At 38.1% G+C, this 22,607-nt stretch overlaps 1 protein-coding gene across 4 annotated transcripts in view; it reads left to right on the top strand.

Moving 5' to 3' along the window:
* Kcnb2 (potassium voltage-gated channel subfamily B member 2) overlaps positions 1-22,607 on the top strand; it is a 393,959-nt gene that overhangs the window by 20,881 nt on the left and 350,471 nt on the right. For all 4 annotated transcript variants that reach the window (XM_071602296.1, XM_071602297.1, XM_071602295.1 and 1 more), the window contains exon 2: positions 6,662-7,336. In XM_071602296.1, the coding sequence (XP_071458397.1) occupies positions 6,758-7,336 (579 nt within the window). In that variant the 5' untranslated portion in view covers positions 6,662-6,757. The remainder of the gene's footprint in view (positions 1-6,661; positions 7,337-22,607) is intronic.

Raw genomic sequence — 22,607 nt, 5'->3', positions numbered from 1 at the left:
GTTATCTAAATAAAAGAGTCTATTTCTAAATTTGGAGAAATCTATGATATTGAAAGATGCTCAGATTACATATCCTACTTATTACCTGTCTTTTCCCCTTCTTACTGCAACACTGTGCTTCTTTTGACCACTGAAAGCAAAGCTTTTAGGATTTCATTTGAGTGGATCTAAAAAAAGCACCGTTATATCAAGGATACAAGTTCTGAACTTTTTTTTAACTGAAGAGTAAATACTTGTGCTAAAATTGATGATCATATTGACATTAGCAGTCTTTGATTACAGAAAAGAAATTCTACCTTTTACTTTTCCAAGGACAAGGGCAGCATTTCAGTTGTTACTAGAACTTGACAAATAGCCTGCAACATTAGATGGTATGGAATTCATTAATATTTCTAAATTCTAAAGCAATCCTGGTTGTTCAGTTTCTTAGATAGCTGAAAGTTTTCAGGACCTGCCTTTAAAATAGTGTGTCTACACGATAGGTTTGATTCATTTATCCACGTGTTATAATTTTTTTGGTTTTTCATTACTAAACTTTGAAGGTGCTTTTTAAAATCTCAGCAAGTCATGACATTTAAAAATAGATTGATTACATTTCTATCCAACAGTTATGATGCCTATCTCCTGCAAATAATCTTTGTGGCTCTCTGAAACAGAAATAGTTGCTTCAGAAATTTACTATTTAATATCATACATGAAAATTTAAGAAAATGCAGTCAGAGCCATACATGGAGTGATATCCACTTAAAGGTCTCAGAGCTGTTTGTTTGCAAATGCCTGTACAGTGTGGAATAGCAACACCAAACTGAAAATGTTAAACACTTAGACCTTTAGAAAAATTGTGCTTTTTATTTTCACAGGATTGCACATGTGACTTACCCTGCCTGGCTACACTAAGCAAGTGTCAAGAGTATGACATAATGCTAGTATTTTTGAGACTACAGTATAAACCCCACCCCACCCCCAAACCTGGAGCCTCAAGCTGTAATTATGATGCCATGATCAGAAAGTCGTGTTTTGTCAGGTTTGGTCCTGAACGGGTGGCAACATAATTCCACACTGCTGGTAGGAGCAGGGTGCAGCTGTGCAAAACTCAAATGTTTGTTGTTGTTTACTGTTTAAAAACTCGCTTTTTTTCCTCTAACAGACTAATGAAGGGATGTTTAGTACCAGTGCACTGGTCAACTGATTTGTAACAGGCTTGACTTTCAATTGATCCAGTGAGGTGAACTAAATCCACCAATTGCCAAAAGAAAATATTCACTGAGATTTCTCCCTCGATATAAATACATGGCTTTGGGTTGTAACTGACCATTTACGTGTATAAATTCTACATGGTTGCATAATATCTATACAGTTTAAGCACTGAATTATTACATTTTATAGTATACTTATATACTAAATTGAATTACATGATTAATTCTTATGGGGTAAAATTATTATGATAGACATAATTTTGCTTATAAAATTATATGTGAGGAAAAACGTAGCATTGTATCCATTTTCATTACTAAAATTAAAAACATAAATTTTGCAAACACTCCGGAGTGGTAGGCCACAATACCTAACCCAGAGGGATCCGACAGATTGATTGTTGGAAGTAAAATCAATATAGCAAAAAAGAACATAGATTAAAAGTGAAAAGTTAAAGTAGATACAAATATTTAAAATAATAAAAATGAAACTTGTACGGTGTTCTGAAGGTAATCTGTTCATAAAGAAATATTCAAGGGCCCATGGTAAATATTAAAGGGCTCTTGAAATGAAATATGAAAACTACCTTTTCTTAAGAAACTAGACATGAAAAAATGTTATCATGGAGTGTAAAGTAGTATAAGTTTATTTCTAATCTAAAGTTAAGGAAGTTGGGTGTGGTGACACATGCCTGTAATCCCAGAGGCTTGGGAGTCTGAGGCAGGAGGATTGAGAGTTCAAAGCCAGCCTCAGCAGCGTAGTGAGATCCTGCCTCTAAATAAAATATTTTAAAAGGGCTGGGGATGTGGCCCAGTGGTTAAGTGCCCCTGGGTTCAATCCTTGGTATATAAGTAAAATAAATCCATAAGTAAGTAAATAAATAAAGTTAAGGATGGTTATTGGAGGGGCTAATGTGGAAAAGTCACAGAATCACAGGTAGGAAAAATTAACCAAGTATCATTGGAAGTCAATGAAATACAGGCATGGAAATACCATGGAAGCTAAAGTCCAGCTAGAAAGGTGAGGAGGATGCAAAGGTCCACTCAACTGAACCCAGGTGTCCTGAGCTTCATACAACCTTCTATAAAAAGTAACGTGAGTTGGGCACAGTGTTTAGCACCTGCTATCCCATACTCAAGAAAGGAGGCCTGGGCAGCAGAGTGGAACCCAGAAAGTAAAGTCGGGGGGCTGGGGTATAGCTCAGTGGCAGAGCATGTGCTTACCATTTGCCCAGCCCTGGATCCACCCAGCATGGGAGGGAGCTGGGAGTAAGAGCTTGGTTTAGAAAAAGACATGATTTTTTGAGCTCAGGAGGCTTCTATATTAAGACAGGATGTAGAGAGAACTTCATAACATATCTACGAGTTTGAAAACACATAATATGGTTTTGTGGTTGGTTAAGACTGTGTGAGAGCTGGGCATGGTGGTGCACATCTGTAACACCAGCGGATCTAGAGGCTGAGACAGGAATGTGAGTTCAAAGCCAGCCTCAGCAAAGGTGAGGCAGGGAGGTTCTGAGCAATTCAGTGAGACCTTGTCTCCAAATAAAATACAAAATAGGGCTAGGGATGTAGCTCAGTGGCTGAGTGCCCTTGGTACCCTCCCCCCCCCCCCCAAAAAAAAAGACTGACTGTATGAAGATGGAAAGATCTAGGGAACAGGATAAGAAGAGAGGGAATGGAATGGAAGAAAGTGTGGGGTAATAGGGACAGAGGAAGGTAGAGGGGAAACTACACAGGAAGAGCGAGAAGGGAGAAGGACAAGCGGGCAAACAGGCTCAGTGAGTTTCAAAGGTGCTGCTGACCAGAGCTTATGCTCTGCAGTTTACTTGAAATATGGCTGATTCTTTAAGCTCCATTAATTCTCTGAAGAGTATTCTCAGCTCTTCAGCTGCTCAAGAACTTATACCTTTAGCCTACACTCTTTATCAGGTAACATGCAGAACATTCTGCCAAGGCAGAATAAAAAAAGCTTTAACCACACTAACAAATAATCAGAGCAGGTCATCTTTAAGCCTTAAGAAATCAAATCAACGGGACATTCTCTTTCCCTGAGTTTCTCTATCCCTGCTTTGAAGAAAGGGCATTGAATTTCAGTCTGTCTTTCATTGTGGGATTTGTAATCAACACTGGATTTCTCATAATAGAAAGTTCTCAATCAGTAAAGAAGATATTTAGAAATTTAAGTCTTATGACCTCTCTTTACTTGAGACATATGCCCTACAAAATGGAAAATTCATTCTACATCATAGGCATGAAATTATTTAAGACAAATGGGGACCTACCAGTGACTCTGACATACTATTTGCTTTTAGTGATGACTTTTTAAGATAGCAAGTCACACTGTACCCTTGACCATGAACATGAGATACATGTCTCATGATGGAGTTAGCTCTCTTTTTGTAAAATCTCACATGTAATGTTATCATCAGTTCAAAAACTTTATCTTCTTATTACTAGCATAAAACACAACATTCCCAGAATAGTAAATTAATTTTATGTTCATTCATATCCAAATTCAAAATGGACTAGACTAACTGCTTATTATTCATTTGGACCAGTCACATAATCTATATGGATTGTTGAGATGTCAATACGCCTACAGCAAAGATGTTTAATAAAGACTGGACTTAATAAAGATTCTCTACTTGAATTGTCGCATCGCTAGTATTTTCAGTTATTTTTGCCTGATCTTGCTATCGCTGCTCAATTTTAAAAATATTTTTAGTTCATGGTCAGTCACTTGAATGCAAAATTTGGACATGATATCCAAAGAGTATCCAAAGACACCAAGGTGCATGCTAGGAGGTACCCATTATTTGTGGACCCATAATTCCAGGCCTTGTAGATATATAATCTATTGGGAAAGACAGAATATATGCAAAAGGAAAAGTAATTAGAAGCTAAAATTTATTTAATTGATCTAAATATATTTTTTATTCTTCATTTTCTTTCAGTGGTTAGAAACTAAGCTTCAGGGAGAAATATGAATAATACTCTGTTTAGATATACCTCCCTGTAGTGAGCATTTTGTAGAAACTCATTTAATTGTCATAATACTACTTATGAAGCAGATTGTAGATTAGGAAATGGAAGCTCAGATAGTGTAAGTTACCCAGTCATTATAGTGCCTCTTTATTTTTGTAAAAATAGGCATTTTTTTTTCATCTGAGAGGAAAGTGTGTGTACATATGTTTAAAATATTCCTGTAACTATGTAGTTGAAAAAACTCTCAATTCAAATATATTTACTGGCCCTATGTAAAATACTTCTCATATTTGCATCTTCATATTTTCATCTACCTAATATATTCATTTGAGAGGATACTTGCCCTCCAGATGGAGAAATAAATTTAACTTACATGATGCAGAAACCAGAGACATGCAAAAATTGGTGTGCATTATAAAAGAGTGCTAATTATAAGAATCTCTTAAATCTAAAAATTCTTCCCATTGGTATAAGCCATTGCCTTGTGAAACATGGTGTTTTGCATTAAAGGTGATGTTTTAGATGAATTGCTTGAAGCGTCATAATTTTCTGCAAAACCATTTCAGGGGAAGATAACTGTGAAGATTCTTGTTGCTGCCGATCAGAATAAGATATCAACAAGAGGGAATACAAGGCAGTAATGTTTTAAAAAAATAAGCACATGGGAGAAAGAAGTTGTGAAGCAAAGGAGACAAAACACACACATACCCATTCTGACCTACACTGTACACATATCACATATAAACATAGATGCATTTTAGGCACATGATACTAATAACTCCATTTATGCATTTTCTGACCATATGCAATACTTTGGCCAGCTGTCTTACAGAAATAATGAATTGCTTCATTGCTTAACGGTATGAAACCCTACAATGTATAAGCACTGTGCTCGTTGATAGAGAAGATGGCCTTTGTTCTCAAGAGCTCCCAGGGTACTCTGGGAAAGATGTTACTGTAGTGTTTCAGTGAAACAGAAGAGACGTTCACAGAGAGTTTCATGATTCCAGCGGATGGGTAGGTGGGAGTACATCTTTGAAGACTTTCTGGGGAAAGTCTTGCTGTCTGAAGAGCAAGCAGCAGTTAGTCAATGGGAAAGGTGGAGGCCCTTCCAGGTTAGGAGCTTGAAACAATGGTGTGTGCAGTATGGAGCTGTTAGAGTACACAAGTCCCTTCCACAGTTTTATGTTCTGCAGTATTAGTTACTTGTGGTTAAATGAGGTCCAAAAATATAAAATGGAAAGTTCCAGAAATAAATGATTCATAAATTTTAAATAGTTTTTATTATACCATATTATTATGATTTTTTATATTTTATTATTTTTGTTAATTTCTTATTGGATCATTTACAAATTAAAATTAATTGTAGTTATATATGTATTGGAAAGAACATGATATATACAAGGTTTGATATCCCCGATTTCAGGCATCAGTAGATCCCCCACTGATGGCCAGTGCATTCCCTGTGGATAAGGGGACTACTGTGTAGTGAAGAGGGAGAGATGAGAGGTAGATCAGACCTCGTTGGACTAACTAGACTTTAAAGTGCTCTTGGGACTTTATACTTCAAGTGATGGTGAGTCTTTGCAGGGTTTCAAAAGCATGAGTGGCAAGGTCAGATATCTACCTTAGTAGATCTTTCTAGTAGCTGTGAGAAGAATGGTTTTTAGGCGGACAGAATAAGAGTTTGGGATCTAAGTTAAGAGGCTGTTATAGAGATGTGAGCAAGAGATACAGAGGAAAATGGTGGAGGACTTAAGAATTGTTTAGGAGCCTGGCTCAGTGGTGCACTCCTGTAATCCCTGTGGCTCAGGAGGCTGAGGTAGGAGGATCACAAGTTCTAGGTTAGCCTCAGCAACATAGCAAGATCCCAAGCAACTTAGTGAGACCCTGTCTCAAACAAAATTTTAAAAAACACTGAAGATGATGTAGCTCAGTGGTAAAGTACCCCCGGGTTCAATCCCCAGTATAAAAAAAAATAAATAAAAAGGAATTGTTAATTGTTTGGAAGATAAAATAGATAAGACCTGGTGCTAATTGGATGGATCAAGATTTGTCTGAGTTGGAGCTTGAGCTTGAGTGACTGGATATAGGGATGGGCCATAAAAGATGCAAAACAAACAGGAACTGGCTGGGCAGGTGGAAGGCACCATAGGTTTCACTCTGTCAGTGGCTTATCTAGGAAGACCCCATCAACACATGCATATTTTAGTTTACAGCTTGAGAAAGAGGCCCCTCTGGTAATACTTTTTAGTAGTTGTCAACATACAGGTATATACAACCTCATACACACAGCCTCTTCTGTGCAGTGCATGGTGTTATTTTTCCCTTTACTATATCCTAAAGCAAAGATTTACATCTCCCGAAAATATGCAGTAATCAATAATATCCCTCCTGGGTGTAGCAACAGAATGATCCCACAGAATAGAAAGAACCTGAAGAAAAATGCAAGTAACCAAATGGTTGTTGCTCTCTTCCAGCTGTTGGTGGAACATGCCTGCCCCCAAGGGATGTTGCTTCCGCTGACCTTGTACTTTTAAGGACCCTGCTGGCTCTGTGGCTCTGTCCAGTTCAACATGGCAGAAAAGGCACCCCCTGGCTTAAACAGGAAGACTTCAAGGTCGACACTTTCTCTTCCTCCAGAACCTGTGGACATTATCCGGAGCAAAACGTGCTCGAGGAGAGTGAAGATCAACGTGGGGGGCCTCAACCACGAAGTCCTGTGGAGGACGTTGGACAGGCTGCCCAGGACGCGTTTGGGGAAGCTCCGCGACTGCAATACGCACGAGAGCCTCCTGGAGGTGTGCGATGACTATAACCTGAATGAGAACGAATATTTCTTTGATCGACATCCTGGAGCTTTCACCTCTATTTTAAATTTCTACCGGACAGGGAAGTTGCACATGATGGAAGAAATGTGCGCGCTCTCCTTTGGCCAAGAGCTTGATTATTGGGGGATCGACGAGATCTACTTGGAGTCCTGCTGCCAAGCCAGGTATCATCAAAAGAAGGAACAGATGAACGAAGAACTGAGGCGAGAGGCAGAAACCATGCGCGAGCGAGAGGGAGAAGAATTTGATAATACCTGCTGTCCTGAGAAAAGGAAGAAACTTTGGGACTTGCTGGAGAAGCCCAACTCATCAGTGGCTGCAAAGGTATGAAAATCTGGATGTTGAGTGCCTGTGCATGGTCAGGAAAAGTGGTACCTTCCTCCAAGAGAGCATAGTTTTTTTTCTTCACTGCTTTGGTAAGATAGAGCAAATTGTGCCTATCCAGACAGTGAAGAATCTTTTCTAAAATATCATTTAGTCAGATGGTGTCATTCTTCTTGTGTGATGCCATAAAATGTTGCTGCTCTTTTATAAATATCACTGTCTATAGGAACTGGTCTAGGTAACAAGAGTATGGAAAAGCACTCTGGTTTTTCTGGTGCCCTATGGTGTTGGTGACTTGGAAGTTGGGGAGGAGCCTTGACCCAGACCCATCAGTCACAGAATCTTGCAGAAGACCTGGATCTGGGTGTCATTTTGAACAAAGGGAAGGTGCTGTTGTTGGAAGTAGAGAAGGTGCCTCCTGGCCTGGTTTTGGGGGGTTCAGGAAAAGAGAACCCTCCTGTGTGGCTCAGGGGGCTGGGGACCACCCCACTCCCAGGAGGGGGCTGTCTTAAGAAGCTGTATAAGCAATGAATCAGTGTTCAAAATGCATCCATCTACTGTTCTTTGTTGAGTTCTGCTCTAACAATGGTATTTCTGACTGTTGGTGCATAATATTTTTTATGACAGAGTTACTACCATATTTTAGAGTTCTTAAAGTGCTTCAAATGAAGGTAAATTCATATTTTCCACTGTGCCTGCATATATCCAAATCTCAGAGTAAAATTTTTGTTACAGATTTCAGTCTTTAATTGAACTGCATGATTCAGTTTATCTAATTTTATCTACAGCTTTGCGGGTTAGTGCAAACTGATTTTCATCCCGTATATTTAGTTCTGTATTGCAGTATGAATGATAAGTAAAAAGTCAAAAGAGTCATCTTTAGCAGCAGGAACCTAGTATCAATATGCCCAGTGGATGAATTGGAGTATGGAATGGAGAAGGGAAGAGTGTGTCATTGTATGAATCCTCTTGATTACTTACAGTTTTTTCAAATATTCTCAGTCTTATAAACAGTAATGGTTACAGAAATATAATAGACTATCTGAGCCTTCCTATCCAAAATTAAGATTCTGCATTATAATCTACTACATAAATAATTAGCTAAGCAGATGATCATGAAACTGCTTTTTTGTGCCGTTTGATATGTCTGGTTTTGTAACTGACTGAATTCCAAAGGCATTTTACTTTCTGGTCGGGACATGCACCTAAATGATATAAAAATCTGTCTCTCTCATGTATATAATGAAGAAATGTATATTGTATCAAAGGGATTTCAACTAGGTTTTTTTGTAGTTATGAATCCTTTGTTTACTTTTGTTTTACCTGTAAGAAAGAAATAGATGTACCACATTTTTGGGTTTTGGTTGGGAAAAGCTATTGCTTTTGCATATGCCAAGTGTTCAGTTACATATTTGAGTTACTACTAAAAATATGGAGTGTATTTTGAAAGTGAATGAGATAGACTCTAGATTTAAGTGAGTATTGTGGGTGTTAAATTAACTTTTTCAAGACTTTTGGCAACTGAGGAATAAATCATTGTTCCATCAGAAGTTCTAGGAGGATTCAACTAACTCTATAAAAATGAGCAGCTAAAGCAAAGAAAAATTGAAAGGTTAATGTGATTTATTTTTTCATAACATGATTAACATGCCTCTAAAGTTAGGCACTGTTACAGAAAAATGTTTCAAATGCATATGTATTTTTTCTGAAGAATTTCAAGTAAGGCTGGAATAGGGTCAATAACCTGATTTCCCAGATAAAGGTATACATTTAATTCCTGAACTGTGAAAGAAGCCACCATTCCATGATCCCTAAGAAGGTGATGTTGATAATGATCTATTATGTTATGCCCTTAGGTACCCTATACATCAGGCTATTTAAATTTGCTTCAAAGTAGGTATATGTGTACAAAGAAGATATATGCCTACACGCTGTACCCAGCAACTAACAACACTGCTTTTGAAAATGTTTATGTAGTTACAAATGATCCACATCTTTAAGGAAGCCAATTGAACTTTGCTGCCTTAACAAAGATTCTTCACTGAATTTTCATTTTCATAAAGGATTTATATTTGTTTATTTAAATGTTTGCATTTTCCTCTCTGGTTGGTGAAATACTGTGGATATTATTTACATTTGAATTATATAGTAGTATAGTGAAAATATTGCTCATTTATTCATTTATTTTAAAATTATATAGTAGTATAGTGAAAATATTGCTAATTTATTCATTTATTTTAAAATTAGGTCTATACAATATGGTATATAAACCTTTCCCTGCATGCTGCTTGAGTCATATAAACTGCTGTTTTCTGGAGTGAGTCTTGGTGAGGGCAATGCTAATGCAGGTATGTGAGAATAGTATTTTCGTAATTTAAAAACAAGTAGTTTTATTATGGCTGCAGTAAGATGATACACTGGCCATCACGACACACCTTATATTATGGGTATCTCGGGCGCCTACATGTGCATGAGCTCTTTTGATGCTTAAAATCTCTGTGTTCTTCCTTACTGGCTTAGGAACAGATACTCTATGGGAGAGAGTATCTGTTTATGGTGCCTTTTCAATTGTTGCTTATTTAGTTTGGCCTCTCAGTTGAACATTTGCTCTGCGTGTGCTACCCTCATTAAAGTAGACCTTAGGATAGCACTCCTTGTCCCCAGAATTTTAAAAAAGTAGTCTCTTATCTTAAACATGGATTTCATATTGTTGAAAATATTTATTTTTCTCTTGGGTTTTCAATATTTTTGTAATTTACCTATAATATTTCTGTAATGAAATATAAAAGTTATGATTATTGGATATCCATAGTAGAAAAAGAAAAATTTGGCCCTTTCTAGCAGATGTTTCACAATGGGCTAAAATCTCACTGACATGGAATCGATATTTAGTAACCAATTAAGTTATAATTGTTAAGCTTATGTTATGTGCATATGCTATGATATGCAAAATTATTGCAAGTCCTATTGACCTATTATGCTCTATCTTTAGATACATCTCTGACAATGACAATTTGGCTCTTAGAAAACAGCTCCCTGGTGTAACATAAGGAGCCACTTCTATTAATTAAACTTTGTATTATATTAATAACTGAAAAACAGCCAGAACAGGGCTTAAGAATGGAGTTTATTTGAAATATCTATATTAATAAATTAACATTTGTGTGCATACACAGAAGACCTTGAAATATAATTGTACTTTTCACAAAATGTGTTGGGACTAGTAGAAATGGTATTTGCTTAGTTCCAAGGGGGTAGTATAACCTGGTGATGGGACAAAAGATTTTATCTGTAGGATGGATTTTGTCTTCTTTTAATCATGTCAGTGTGCTGTGGGGACTGTTTCTAACCTCATATAGAGATAATGTACAAAGTTTAAATTTGAGGCTGTAACTGTGTGATCCAGCCACATGGGCTTGGGGAATAGCTGGAACTACATAATGTGGGATTGCTGGCTCTGGTATCCTTCTACGGGTACATACAAGGTCAGAGAATGGGCTTAATTGCCTGCCAGTTTCCTGGGCAGTGACTTGGAATTAGACTTGATCCTGTACCTCTTCCAGACTAGGGCAATTTAGTCAGTTGCTGGATTGGAAACATTTTTCTCTCTTTGCTTGGCATCTTCCCAAAGGAACTGCAGTAGCTATTCCCCGGTAAATATTACATGCAGTGACTTCAGTCTGAGAGGCATTTAAAAGCCTTGAAGGGAAGTGGGTCCTGTGGCATGCAGTATTCTCAGGCTTGGGATGAAAGGACAATCAGCAAGGAGCACAGCCCACCTGAGATCTGAAAGAATCTAGACTCACCATGCCACACAGCACCCTCCCTCTGCCTATCTGAAAAAGGTCATGAGCTAAAACATCAGCTAGGTCTCAGGCAAACCCACAGGGGCATGGCTGAGCCTGAGCCTGGGAGCATACATGGACGGGCATGCAGGACAGTGCTGGGCAGCAAGCAAGCTGACCTTGGGTAGCAAGTAGGAACATTAGACTTTGCAGCCCTTATCTGGTTAGAACAATGAAAGGCAAAATCTACAGAAATACTTAAGTTTCTGTTCATTGGAACCAAACAGTGAGAGCCACCAGCAGCTTCGCTGGGCAGGATATAGGGCCAGGTAGGGGTGCTGTGTATGGTCACCTTTGGCTTCTCCATTTCCTCATTTATCCCCAGCTACCACTTCCTCTTATATTTTCCTCCTTCTTTTCTCATCTCTTGTCTTTCTCCTCCTCCCTCTCTCTCTTCCTCTCTTCCTCCTCTGCCTCCTTCTTCCTGTTTTCCTTTTCTCCTTCTTGCTTGTATCTTCAGGAACTACTTCTGTTTTCCTGAATGGCTCCTCCTTCTCCTCTGCTCCATAGTCTACCTCCCCTTTATCCTACTCCTTCACCTCCTCCTTTTTCTTCTCCACTTCTCTCACCTGTGAACTCAGGAAATGGCTAAGAGAAAGAGGCGAATGATTGACTGGAAAAGTGTCTCTCATTTCTTTTCATTAATACCCCCCCCCAGAGAGTAAACTTAAGTTACATTTATATTCTCCCCATAGAGAAAGGAGAAACGAAATACTGAAGAATAAGAGGCAATCAGATCACGTCAGGTAGAGTGGGGCTAGAGAACCAAAGATGATTGAAATATCTAAGCTTTTCATCTCTCCCCTCTAGAACCAATTATCTCCCTTTGGGGATAATTATGGCTTCTGTTGGAAATCTCTAGCATAGGGAAAAGGGTCATTATGCCTCTGGCTCATCCTCTTCACCCAGCCACATGTCCTGGCACTGTGCAGCATGACACCTAATACATGCTTGGGAAGGGTCAGGGAAACCTTACTTATCCTTGAGTCAAGGTGCGAGCTGGTGGTGGCAGATGTATAGAGTCCCTGCCTGGAGAGTCAGGGATCCAAGTTATAAATTCCCACTGCTGAGTTGCCCTACTGTTGGTAACTCTGAGAATAACATTCCTTCCAAGTTCATTAGAGTGGGGTCTTTTTAAGCCATGGCAATAATAAGGAGAAAATAAATCAAAATGAAACAAAAACTCCTGTGAGCTCATCAAGGGAGAAGAACGCATAACATTCTCATTCTTTTTATAGTGTGTGGATCAATTATTATAATGCTTTTGAGTGAAAAAAAAGTAAGAAAGGAAGGTATTGGAACAGAACCATAAATGATTTCCTTTTAGTTCAAGTACAGAACCTTCACATTGCTGTGCTTGTGGGTATACAGAAGATCAAGTGAACAGCTCCAGCTATACAACTCTCTCTTTAGCTTTCTGATGCCTTCCTTTGTTATAAAAAGTAAAAATGGCCATTAAAGCCATAAATGGGCCAGAAATATGCATTGGTGTGGTATGAGCACTCCCAGAAATCTGCCTACATCAAGGCATTTCTGTGTTTTGGGCAGATCTCTAGTTCTTATCTAGAATTGGCAGTGGGCTAATTAGCATGCCAATCATGCAGTTTGGGTATTGATTGTTTGCGGGTTTCCTTTCTTCTCCTTTCCTTTCTACATCCAAACTGCACAGATTAAGCTGTTCGTGCACTTCTGGTAATGGGGTGCAGGAGTTCAGAGGTGCTAACAGGAGATGGAGTTTAAAAGAACCTGATGTTATTCCTAAGTGTTTTATTATTTTTATTATATTTTAAATAAATTTGTTTCCTTCAAAGAACTGGAACAGTGTTTGGAGGTTGAGCTTGGAGATTTGTTTTTTCCTTTTTAAAAATATAAAATCCATGCAGATGGAGAGGTCAAGAACATGGAATAAATTAGGCATTACAAAACAATAAAACCAATAAGGGAGAAAACAACCTAGGATTTTTATTCAAATGTCTCAAACATTCCATTCTTTAAGCTTTAGTGGTCCTTTTTATAGATTATGCTTCTCTGATTTCTTGGAAAGGCCGGCTGCGAAAGGCATCACTCTGTTCACTTGGCCACTTTTGATCAGTATGAGAAGGACAAGAAGATAGGAGGAAGGCCATAGAAAACTCACACCCAAGGTCCCCTTACTAGTATGCCATACCAGGACCCAGGACAGAGTTTTATGGGTTTAGTGCTGGCTTTTGTCTCAATCTAATTATTGATAACATCTCCTTTTACTGATAAAATGTCTCAGTTTGCATAATAAACTGCATAATCATCTTGTATGTGAATTGCCTTCCTTCCCTCTTTCTTGTATCTCTCTCTCTCTCTCTCTCTCTCTCACACACACACACACACACACACACACACACACACTGCTGGGGATTGAACTGAGAGCCTTGTGCATTCTAAGCAAGCACTCTGCCACAGAGCTTCTATGCCCCATGCCTGAATATTCTTAAAAAAAAAAAGAGAGCGATCCAAAAATTGTGCTCTTTCATTTCTTCTTTGTTTCTTTTGGATGCATCTTAAGAGAGCCGGTATTAATTTTCAAGCAATTTTTCCATCTCTTTTGAAAAATCACTGGTTTCCAGTAATATTAAGAGAAGGCATTCAGATTTCTTTCAAACCTGATTTTTAAATCTCGGTAAGTAATTATCATTTTCAAAGCAAAGAAAAAAAATCTGAGGAGTTCTTTCCACATTACTTAATGTTATCAGAAACTAGAATACATTGGCAGTATTTAAATATTCTGGCTTTGGAAATCCAAGTACATTGTTTTGGTTAATAACAGATTTGTTTTCTTTATTTCAAGTGAGAGACTTTCTAAAGTGAATGATCTGCTATTTTAGGTAAGCATGAGTATTATGAAGGAATGGTCACAATATTTAGCACTCTTCACACAGAAGACTCTAGAAGGGTTTGAATAATGTTTTCCATTAAGTGTTCTTATCTGAGCTTTATCTCCCATTTAAAAGGGAAGAAGAAAAGCCAATACTTTGTAAATGCTAAAAACTCATATAGGAAAATTCTTACGGTGCATGCATCTTGACCTCAGGTAACTTCTCCGCATTGTTTACCTTTTAGCCTTCATGTTTTCTAGTGGAACATTGAAAGTTCATCCAGTGGTTGACTAGAATGGCTTCCATTCTTCAAGGAGATGTTAGTCATTGTCCCATTATCCCTATTTACTTACGTTGCTACTATTTAGCTTTTCTCCCCAGCATGTTAGGGAGAATTTAGTTCATCCCTTTTAAGGATTGATATATCAATATACATGGTGAAATTGATATATCGATAGTCACATTTGAATAACATTGTAATATTGTATAAGTATAGTAGTTAATTATGCTGGAACTGAACTTAGAAAGAATTTATAGTGAATGTCACTGAAATTTCCCCTCTTTTATATTTTACAGAATCATTTGGCAAATGAAATAAAATAATCTTCCCAGAGAATCTGTTATGATTATTTGTTATAGACTATTGAAATAATCTTTATCAAATATTACATATTTCATATAAATATTGAATATTTTCATTTTATTGAGTCTCAAATATTGCACAAATTGAATTATTAGGAAGAAAAATCTTTGGATCCCCATTTATTTTAATTTTTAAAAATTATTAATAATTTTATTAAAAGAATTCTTAAAATTTATTTTTAATTCCAGCTGGTTCTACTGAGAAGGCAGCCCATTAAAAATACACACACAAATTATTTAAATGAAATAGCAAAAAAAAAGAGATCCAAAACAAAATACAAAATTAAAAGAAATATATTTTATATTGTCAGAGTAACACTAGAGAGTGCAACATTTTCTATAAAATACATTAAATGATTTTAATTAAAAATTACAATGACAATCTTATAATTTTTAAATAAAGTAGGAAATTCATTAAAGTGTTTGTGTTCATAATTAGAAAATCTTACCTCTCTGGTCCTAGTGAACATTATTAACTGCCCCCGAATAGAAGTCATTTTTACATAGAGACTCTGGATTCCCATTTGAATTGTTCATTTTGATAAAGGAATATGTTTTCAAAATAATTAACAAAATTGATTTGGAATTACTCAAACAAAAATTCCATTTTGTTCAAACATGCTACATTAAAAAAATAGCTGTTAAAGTATAATTCATAAAGCAACCATAGATTAAAATATATTTTTGTATAAGATATTATTTAGCATTGTTGATTTTATTCTATTATAGAATAACCTCAAGTTCCATAACATTCAGTAACCTGTGATGTGTTGAGGCATAAATCTGAATTATGTATAATGTAAACTTGGTTTGTGATGCTAATGACTTTGATAGTGAGTGAGTTTAGCTGGCTACCCAGCCTGTCAACGTAACCCAATTTGTTTTTTCTCCTTATTGTTGCATATTCTAATTGTCCTTAACTATTAGTGTATTTAATAGGGAATATTATATAAAATAGTAGAGATTTATAAAGCTTTCATGAAATCCCTCATTAAAAATATCCTATCTAGGTATTCTAAAAGGTGATAGGAGCTTTTTAAGGTACATTCAGCCTAGAAACTCTTTTTCTTGTTCTATTTTTATTTTTATTTTTTTAGTTGTAGATGGGCATAATACTTTGATTTTATTTATTTATTTTTATGTGGTGATGAGGATCAAACCCAGGGCCTCACATGTGCTAGGCAAGCACTCTACCACTGAGCCACAGCCCCAGCCCTGGAAATTATTCCTGTTCACTAGTAGCCTGGATTAAAACCGGTGGGACAGAGCTGGATAAAGGTGTCCCCAGGCACAATGGCAAGCATGTTACACTAGCACATGGGCACTAGGGGAAGGTGCACTTCCTGTAAACAACATTCACCCCTGCCCTTTCTTCTTTTTTGCCAATATCTCTTGGGCTGTAGTTGATGATGACTTCAGAGTTCATAATGAGGAATTTAGCAGACTTGAAGAGTCTGAGACTCCTCCATGATTCTATACCAATCTTAACCCAGACATAACCAAAGGGGACCAGAGGTGCAGTAACTGGCACAAGCTTGGTAATGGAAAAGTGAAGAGGAATATCTTTGCTTTCATCTCTGTGAAGCTTTTCCTGGAGGCACTAAAAGCTGACATCAGAACTATACCAGACTTTGAACCTGCATGTTTTTTTTTCCCCCCCACTGGGTCTGTTTCTGAGTTTGAGTTAGCTAATGCATAAAATGAAGGGAGTGTTTTCCTCTTAAGTCACTCCTTTAATGTCTTTATAAAACTTTAGGTAAAGGAATTTCTCTGGATGTTACCTTACATAGAGAGGTCCAGCTGATGTGATGTTTGCAGTCAAGTTTCTATGTTTATGGTGGGTAAACCAGGGGGTGTCAGCCTTCATAGAATGGTACCTGAGCTAAGTCTCTCTCTCTCTCTCTGTCTCTCTCTGTCTCTGTCTCTCTCTCTCTCTCTCTCTCTGTGTGTGTGTGTGTGTGTGTGTGTATGTGAGAGTGAGGGGGGGATAAATGTTACTCACATACACTGCCATCTCTCCATCAGAGCATCTTATGTTATAAACAACACACCCGCAGAAAAAGGCAATGAAATTCCATGTACATAGTTCCATGCAAATGCAACATTGTCCTCCAAATAAGAGTCAGTTCATTTAGAATAGAAACTTTCCTGATATTCTGAGCAGGTGTGAAAATCCTTGGGAAGTGCTCTAAAAGTCCAAGAATAGAAGGAAGAAGTATTTTCCTTAGCATCCTAGGATTTTGTTTCAGGATGCTAGAGGTCATTGCCGCAAAAGATCTCATGATTTAACCATCTCTCATTGAGTCACTCCTGATGCAACCACAAGTGTTAAATGCCACTTTGAATAGATGCCTCAGCTATACCAAGGGTGGCCAAGTAATCCCTGCACAGATCTAGGTAGGTTGCTTGGATGCAGCATTCCTTGGAATAGTGAACCTTAGGATATTTGCACATGAGAGAAAGAACATCTGGCCTTGGAGTCATTGAGCTTTAATCAATATAAATCCTAGAGTACTATTTTAGATTTGAACTGCAGTTGTTTTATCTGCTGACATCCAAATGAAGTTCTCAAATGTTATTCTTCTAACAGAATTTTTTTTAATATTCAATTTTTAGTTTACATTTTAGAGTTATATCTGTCTCTGGCAACACTTTGGATAGGATTGTCTAACTTGTGCATTAATGTCGGAGCATATAGTTTCAACCAGAATTTGGTTGAACTGAAAAATAAGTTACTGTATATGACATACAGCAATAGATTTCTGCTATGATAAATTAGGTGTGTTTCATTCATACAATGGAAATTTTCACTTTGGGAAACCAGCAGAGGCCCTGCATAATATCCTTGAGGTGAGAATCCTGTTCCATTTCAGTGAAGTTTTTCTTTTAGAGACAGAAAAACATTGGTAGGCAGTCTTGTTTTTTAGAAAGTGATACTTTGCTATACTATAGATGGAATGAACGCCATATGTAATGAAAGAAAATATGGGATGGAAGACTAGAATCTAGGATGACATGAACTTGCCATTTAATTTTTGCTATATAAAACAGCTAGCACACTTTATTGTATTTCTTAAATGAAATTCTGCAGGTGTGAAAATTATTGTATTATATGTGTAAAGTAATTGCATTATGAGTAATATTAAAATTCAAAGCAAAAATCTGTTTTCAGCACTCACTTTAATTTTTCATCTCTGGCTCGTAAGCCATTATAAATATTTTAAATCACATAGAATATTCACAAAGTGTTAATCATACACACTTTTCTCTTTTCCAAAGTTTTATGTATAGGTGAGCATGAGGTAGCTTAAAGGGTAGCAGACTGTTTCATATTTTAACAGTAAACCAGGTACATTTATGTGCTTACAAAAAGGAATATCCTGTTATAGTTGAAAGAACTTTTTTTTGGAGTTTAGGGTTGCCTATCTTTGTTGGGTGTCTTAGAAGATGTTGAGGCCTTGATGAACTTTTCTGTTGTATTTTGATGTCTATCTAAAAAGGAGTAAGCTTCAAGATTGGTTGGCAGATCTTTGCTGTTTATTGGCCATTGTGACCTGCTGGGAGGGAGTAGCCTCTGGGTGTGCTTTCCAGCACAGAAGAAACTGTCCAAGGCACCATATTGCCACCAGTGAGTACTCGGAAAATACCTAAATGTCCTTCTCATTGCTGCTCAGCCCAAATAAGGAGATATCTTCATTGGTTTCTTCAAGCTTTTATTTTCTTTCTGCCTGAGGAAACTCAACTCATCCTCAGCAATTCTCTTCATTCTTAACTTCTCAGCTCCTTCACCTGTGCCACCCTTTCTAGAGAAATGCAAAAGAAAATCCCGACTCCCTGCCCACTCCGTGTGCAGCCCCACTGAGTGAAGCCTCTCAAGAGCCCTCCTTATCCAGGACTCTTCGATTATACTTTATTGAACACCTATTGACTCTCCATTTAATTTCTTTGGCTCCAATTGTGTTTTGTATTTATGTTTGGCTTGCTCCTAAATCTTTCAGTGAGCTGATATCTAGTTAAATCTCAATGAAATGGGATGTAAGTGGAGATTCTGAATTAGAAAACTAGAAACCTCCCCAAATCCAGATTTCATTTTGTCTTGAACCTGTAAAGCAGTCAGGTTTTTCTTTATCTTTCATCAGAGATGGAGGCGAGGTAGACTTTCCTCTCCTGGACTCTGAAAGCAGTTATCTAAATAGTCCTCTTCCTCTTCCTTTGATAGAAGCAGAATTTTCACCTACCCTGTGCGCTCCCCTTCATCTGTGAACTCTCTGTGCCCAATAAACTGGGTTTACTTTCTATTCCCGCATTCTCCCCAGAGACTTCTGTTTTGAGCAGAAACTTAACTCTGGGGGAAGAGACCGTGGTTAGTTGGTACCTGATATAGTAACAGATGCTTTTCACAAAGGCGTATTAGCTTCTGTTTTTGGCGTCTGCTGTGAGGTACAGACAGAGCTTCCTGATGCTTAAGAGTGTTCTTGCAGCCTTTACTCTGTCTTCTAACTCAGACCAGTTCCTGGGTGACAGTACTGCTTCCCTCACAACCAGGGGACAATGGACCTTATTCTCTGCAATCCAGGGTCAGGAAGTGAAGGCCACCTTCTCTTGTTCCCTCAATAATCACTACAATCTTCCTGAAAGAGCAGAAAGTGGGGGGAAAGGAACTGATACTGAGCGTGTACTGTGAGCCATGCACAGAGCTTGGGAGCTTTCATGTTAACTCTACAGCAGGAGTGAGCAGACTTTTCCTGTAAAGAGGCAGAAAGCCAATATTTTTGGCTTTGTGGGCCATAAAGTCTCTGATGAAATTTCTCAGCTCTGCCATATTGTGAGAGAGCAACCATAGGCCATAGGCAAACAAATAGGCATAGCAGGATTCCAGTAGAACTTGACAAGCTAGATGGATTTGACCCTAGGACATATTTGCCAACTGCTAGTTGAGGTTAGCATTGTGAGAGGACATCATTATTTCCATTATACAGATTAAATTGCTGACACTTAGAAATATCAGTTCAGGTCTGGTACCCCACACTAAATGGCATACCAGTATTCATATTCAGCCCACCCAAAGTCTGGCTTCCCACAGTGCTTCTTCCTGTCCAGGTGTATCTTTCATTCCTTTTCTCATCATTGTCCAATATTCCTGTCACTCCCTGATATTCACTGAGGATGCAACTCATGACTTAAAATCATCTTATCCCCTTGCTATCCTGAAGGACTAGTAGCCATAAATCCCACCCTACATGCTCCACATCTAGAACTCTGTTAGTCTATGGCTGAAGTTATTCTGTCTCTGGAATCTTGAACTCTGATTACAACCACTGAGTCTTCTGTGTCCCACCAGATCTGTCCTTAGCCCCTGATGCAGGCTCTTAAGTCTGTACTTGTCCCATTCATGTGTCGTGCAGTTGGGACCACTGGAAACACACCTGTGGTCTAGGTTCTGATCATGTCACACTTTAACTATTATAATAAGTTATTAAGAGAACTTCATCCATTTGACCCCTGCATTCCAACCCATTCTCCATTTAGCCAACACAATTACCTTTAAAATATTTCAGTGCTTTGCAATTGTACAAAATAGTGGGGTTCATTTAGACATGTTCATAAATACATGTAACTATTTTCTCTAATACTACCCCTTCCTCTGCCCCTCCCTCTCCTGATCCTCTTTCTCTATTCTATTGGTTATTTATTTATTTATTTAAATAATTATAATTATATATATATAACACTATACAGCCAGTTATGCATTACAGTTATATATAGTAAATTAGAGGGCATTGTGATATATTCATACATGCACACAGCATCATTTGGACAATTTTATTCCCCAGTGCTTCCCCTTTTCCTCCCTTCCTTCCAGACCCTTGGTCCCCTGTTTCTTCTCTCCTGCTCTGCCTTCTATTTTAAACATGTCTCTGATGGGTCACTCCTGAACTAAAAACCTCAGTGATTACCCATTGCGTGCAGTCTAGTTCAAAATCCTGAGCACTGCATTTGAGATCTCTGTCCGCTTCCTATCCAGCCGTATGCCTTTCTGCTCCTCAAACCCAATGCTCCGGTTGTCTCAGACTACTGACGGTTCCTGAAGATGGGGCTCTCGTCTAGACAGTAGTTCACTGCACTCCACAAATGGTACTGTCACATGGTGACATCCTTGCAGTGTTTTTCCTAATTTGCACAGGGTGCCTGTATAATAACCACAGCCACACTTGCACACACCTGACACACTGTCTCTGTGGCCACCACTGCTTCCTTACCTGGAATACTTATTACCACTTCTCTGTTCTTCCTTATTTCTCAGCTCGTATGTCACTCTTCTCTGCTATCTGCCTGACTCACCCCTGTTTTTTCCCTAATTCTCTCTTCCTCGTTGTAACTTAGAGATTCTATCTGTGCTCTGCTCATCTCCTCAGTTAGGTTGTGGCACATGAGGGATCAGACCACCTCTCTTATCTTCAGTTCTTGACACCTAGTATAGTTCCTGACACAGAGAAAAATACTCACTTCCTGCCACTGAATGGCACTGAAGGGCAGAAATAACTAGACTACATATTTCTGTTTCTCTGTGAAGATTAAGCAACATAGATAGAGGTTGACTGTTTAATCCGAATGATTGGTCCTGAGTATTGCTGGGTTTGTTTTTTTCACAGCTTAAGAAAGGTGGATATCTTATCAGTTTTAAATGGCTTTGTGTTTTTAAAATAGAATGAGAGCCACAGATGTGAGTTTTACGTTTTCACATTGTATAAACTCTGCATCTAGAATAGCAGTGTAGGCTGCTCTATGCCAGAGTGTATGCAGGGAAAGGAATCAGGTGCTGCTGGAAGGCAGGCTGGCAGATGCTTTGCTTTGCTAAGTTGCTCATTTTGTCATATGAACCACAGATTCTGGGAACTCTTGTCATCTGCAAAATGTAGCCTTTGTGTGGGTGGCAAGAGAGCTTGGTCTGACCTTGGGAAGGAGATCAGAAGGGCAGCCCTTCCAGGACCTTAGAGAATGGGTGGATCATTTCTCTACATTCAGCCATCTACCTTTGGAGGATCTTGGGTTTGTGAAGCAGGTGCACTGTGCACCAGGTGCCATTTTGAGTATGGTGAGACAGAACATTCATGCACACAAGTCACTTGGAGCAGTGTAAGCCTAGGAATCAGGGTGAGTTGTTCCCCCAAGGCTCAGGAAAGCTTTCCAGGGTGTACGGAGCTTTGTCTGCATGTACCCCTCTTATACTGCAGCTGAGGGACCCTGAAAAGCAACCTGCATTGGGTTTAATATCTTGGGGATAAAGTGACTCACCAGCCTAAAGCACCGGAGGGCACTGGAACAGTCAGTCTCTGTCTCAGGATGTTGTTTACCCAGAACACTCCATGGTTGTTGGTATAAAACCACCACTGAGAAAAATGGGAGTCTGGGCTTGTCAAAGGCCACCTGAGAACTGTCCTGCAGGGTTACTGCATTACTCAAAAGTCACAGATTGTGTAAATCCAGGATTTGAAACAAGATCAGTATGGTGACTTTTTGTGGAGATTCAAAGATAGTCTGGAAAAATAAATTCTTGATGGCATCATGTGGAAAGGGAGGATCGGGAATCCTTAGTTAAAGAAGGTAGAAAAATCATAATGTTATCAATTTGAGGGAACTTTCATTGTAATCCAAAAAAATATTTTCTGGACATTTGTAGGTTGAGTTTTTTTTTTATAGAAATTAGACATTCTTTTTCTATATCAAAAATGTTTACTCTCAGCCTACCACACACTTGTCAAGTGTGTTCAAATATTATTCTGATATTTCAGGTAGTGTTTATGGAATGTTTCAAATTAGTTTTGCCTTAGCCAAATAAAATTCCCAGTTACTTAGGAGGTGATTTTGACTTTGTTTCAGTTTTATAATTCATAAAATATTATTTAAAGAGTTATTTTGCACATTAGAAATCTT

The sequence above is a fragment of the Marmota flaviventris genome, chromosome 15 (assembly GCF_047511675.1).
Source record: "Marmota flaviventris isolate mMarFla1 chromosome 15, mMarFla1.hap1, whole genome shotgun sequence".
NCBI classification, from domain to species: Eukaryota; Metazoa; Chordata; class Mammalia; order Rodentia; family Sciuridae; genus Marmota; species Marmota flaviventris.
Note: the sequence above shows the minus strand (reverse complement) of the source record. Positions and strands in the feature narration are given on the sequence as shown.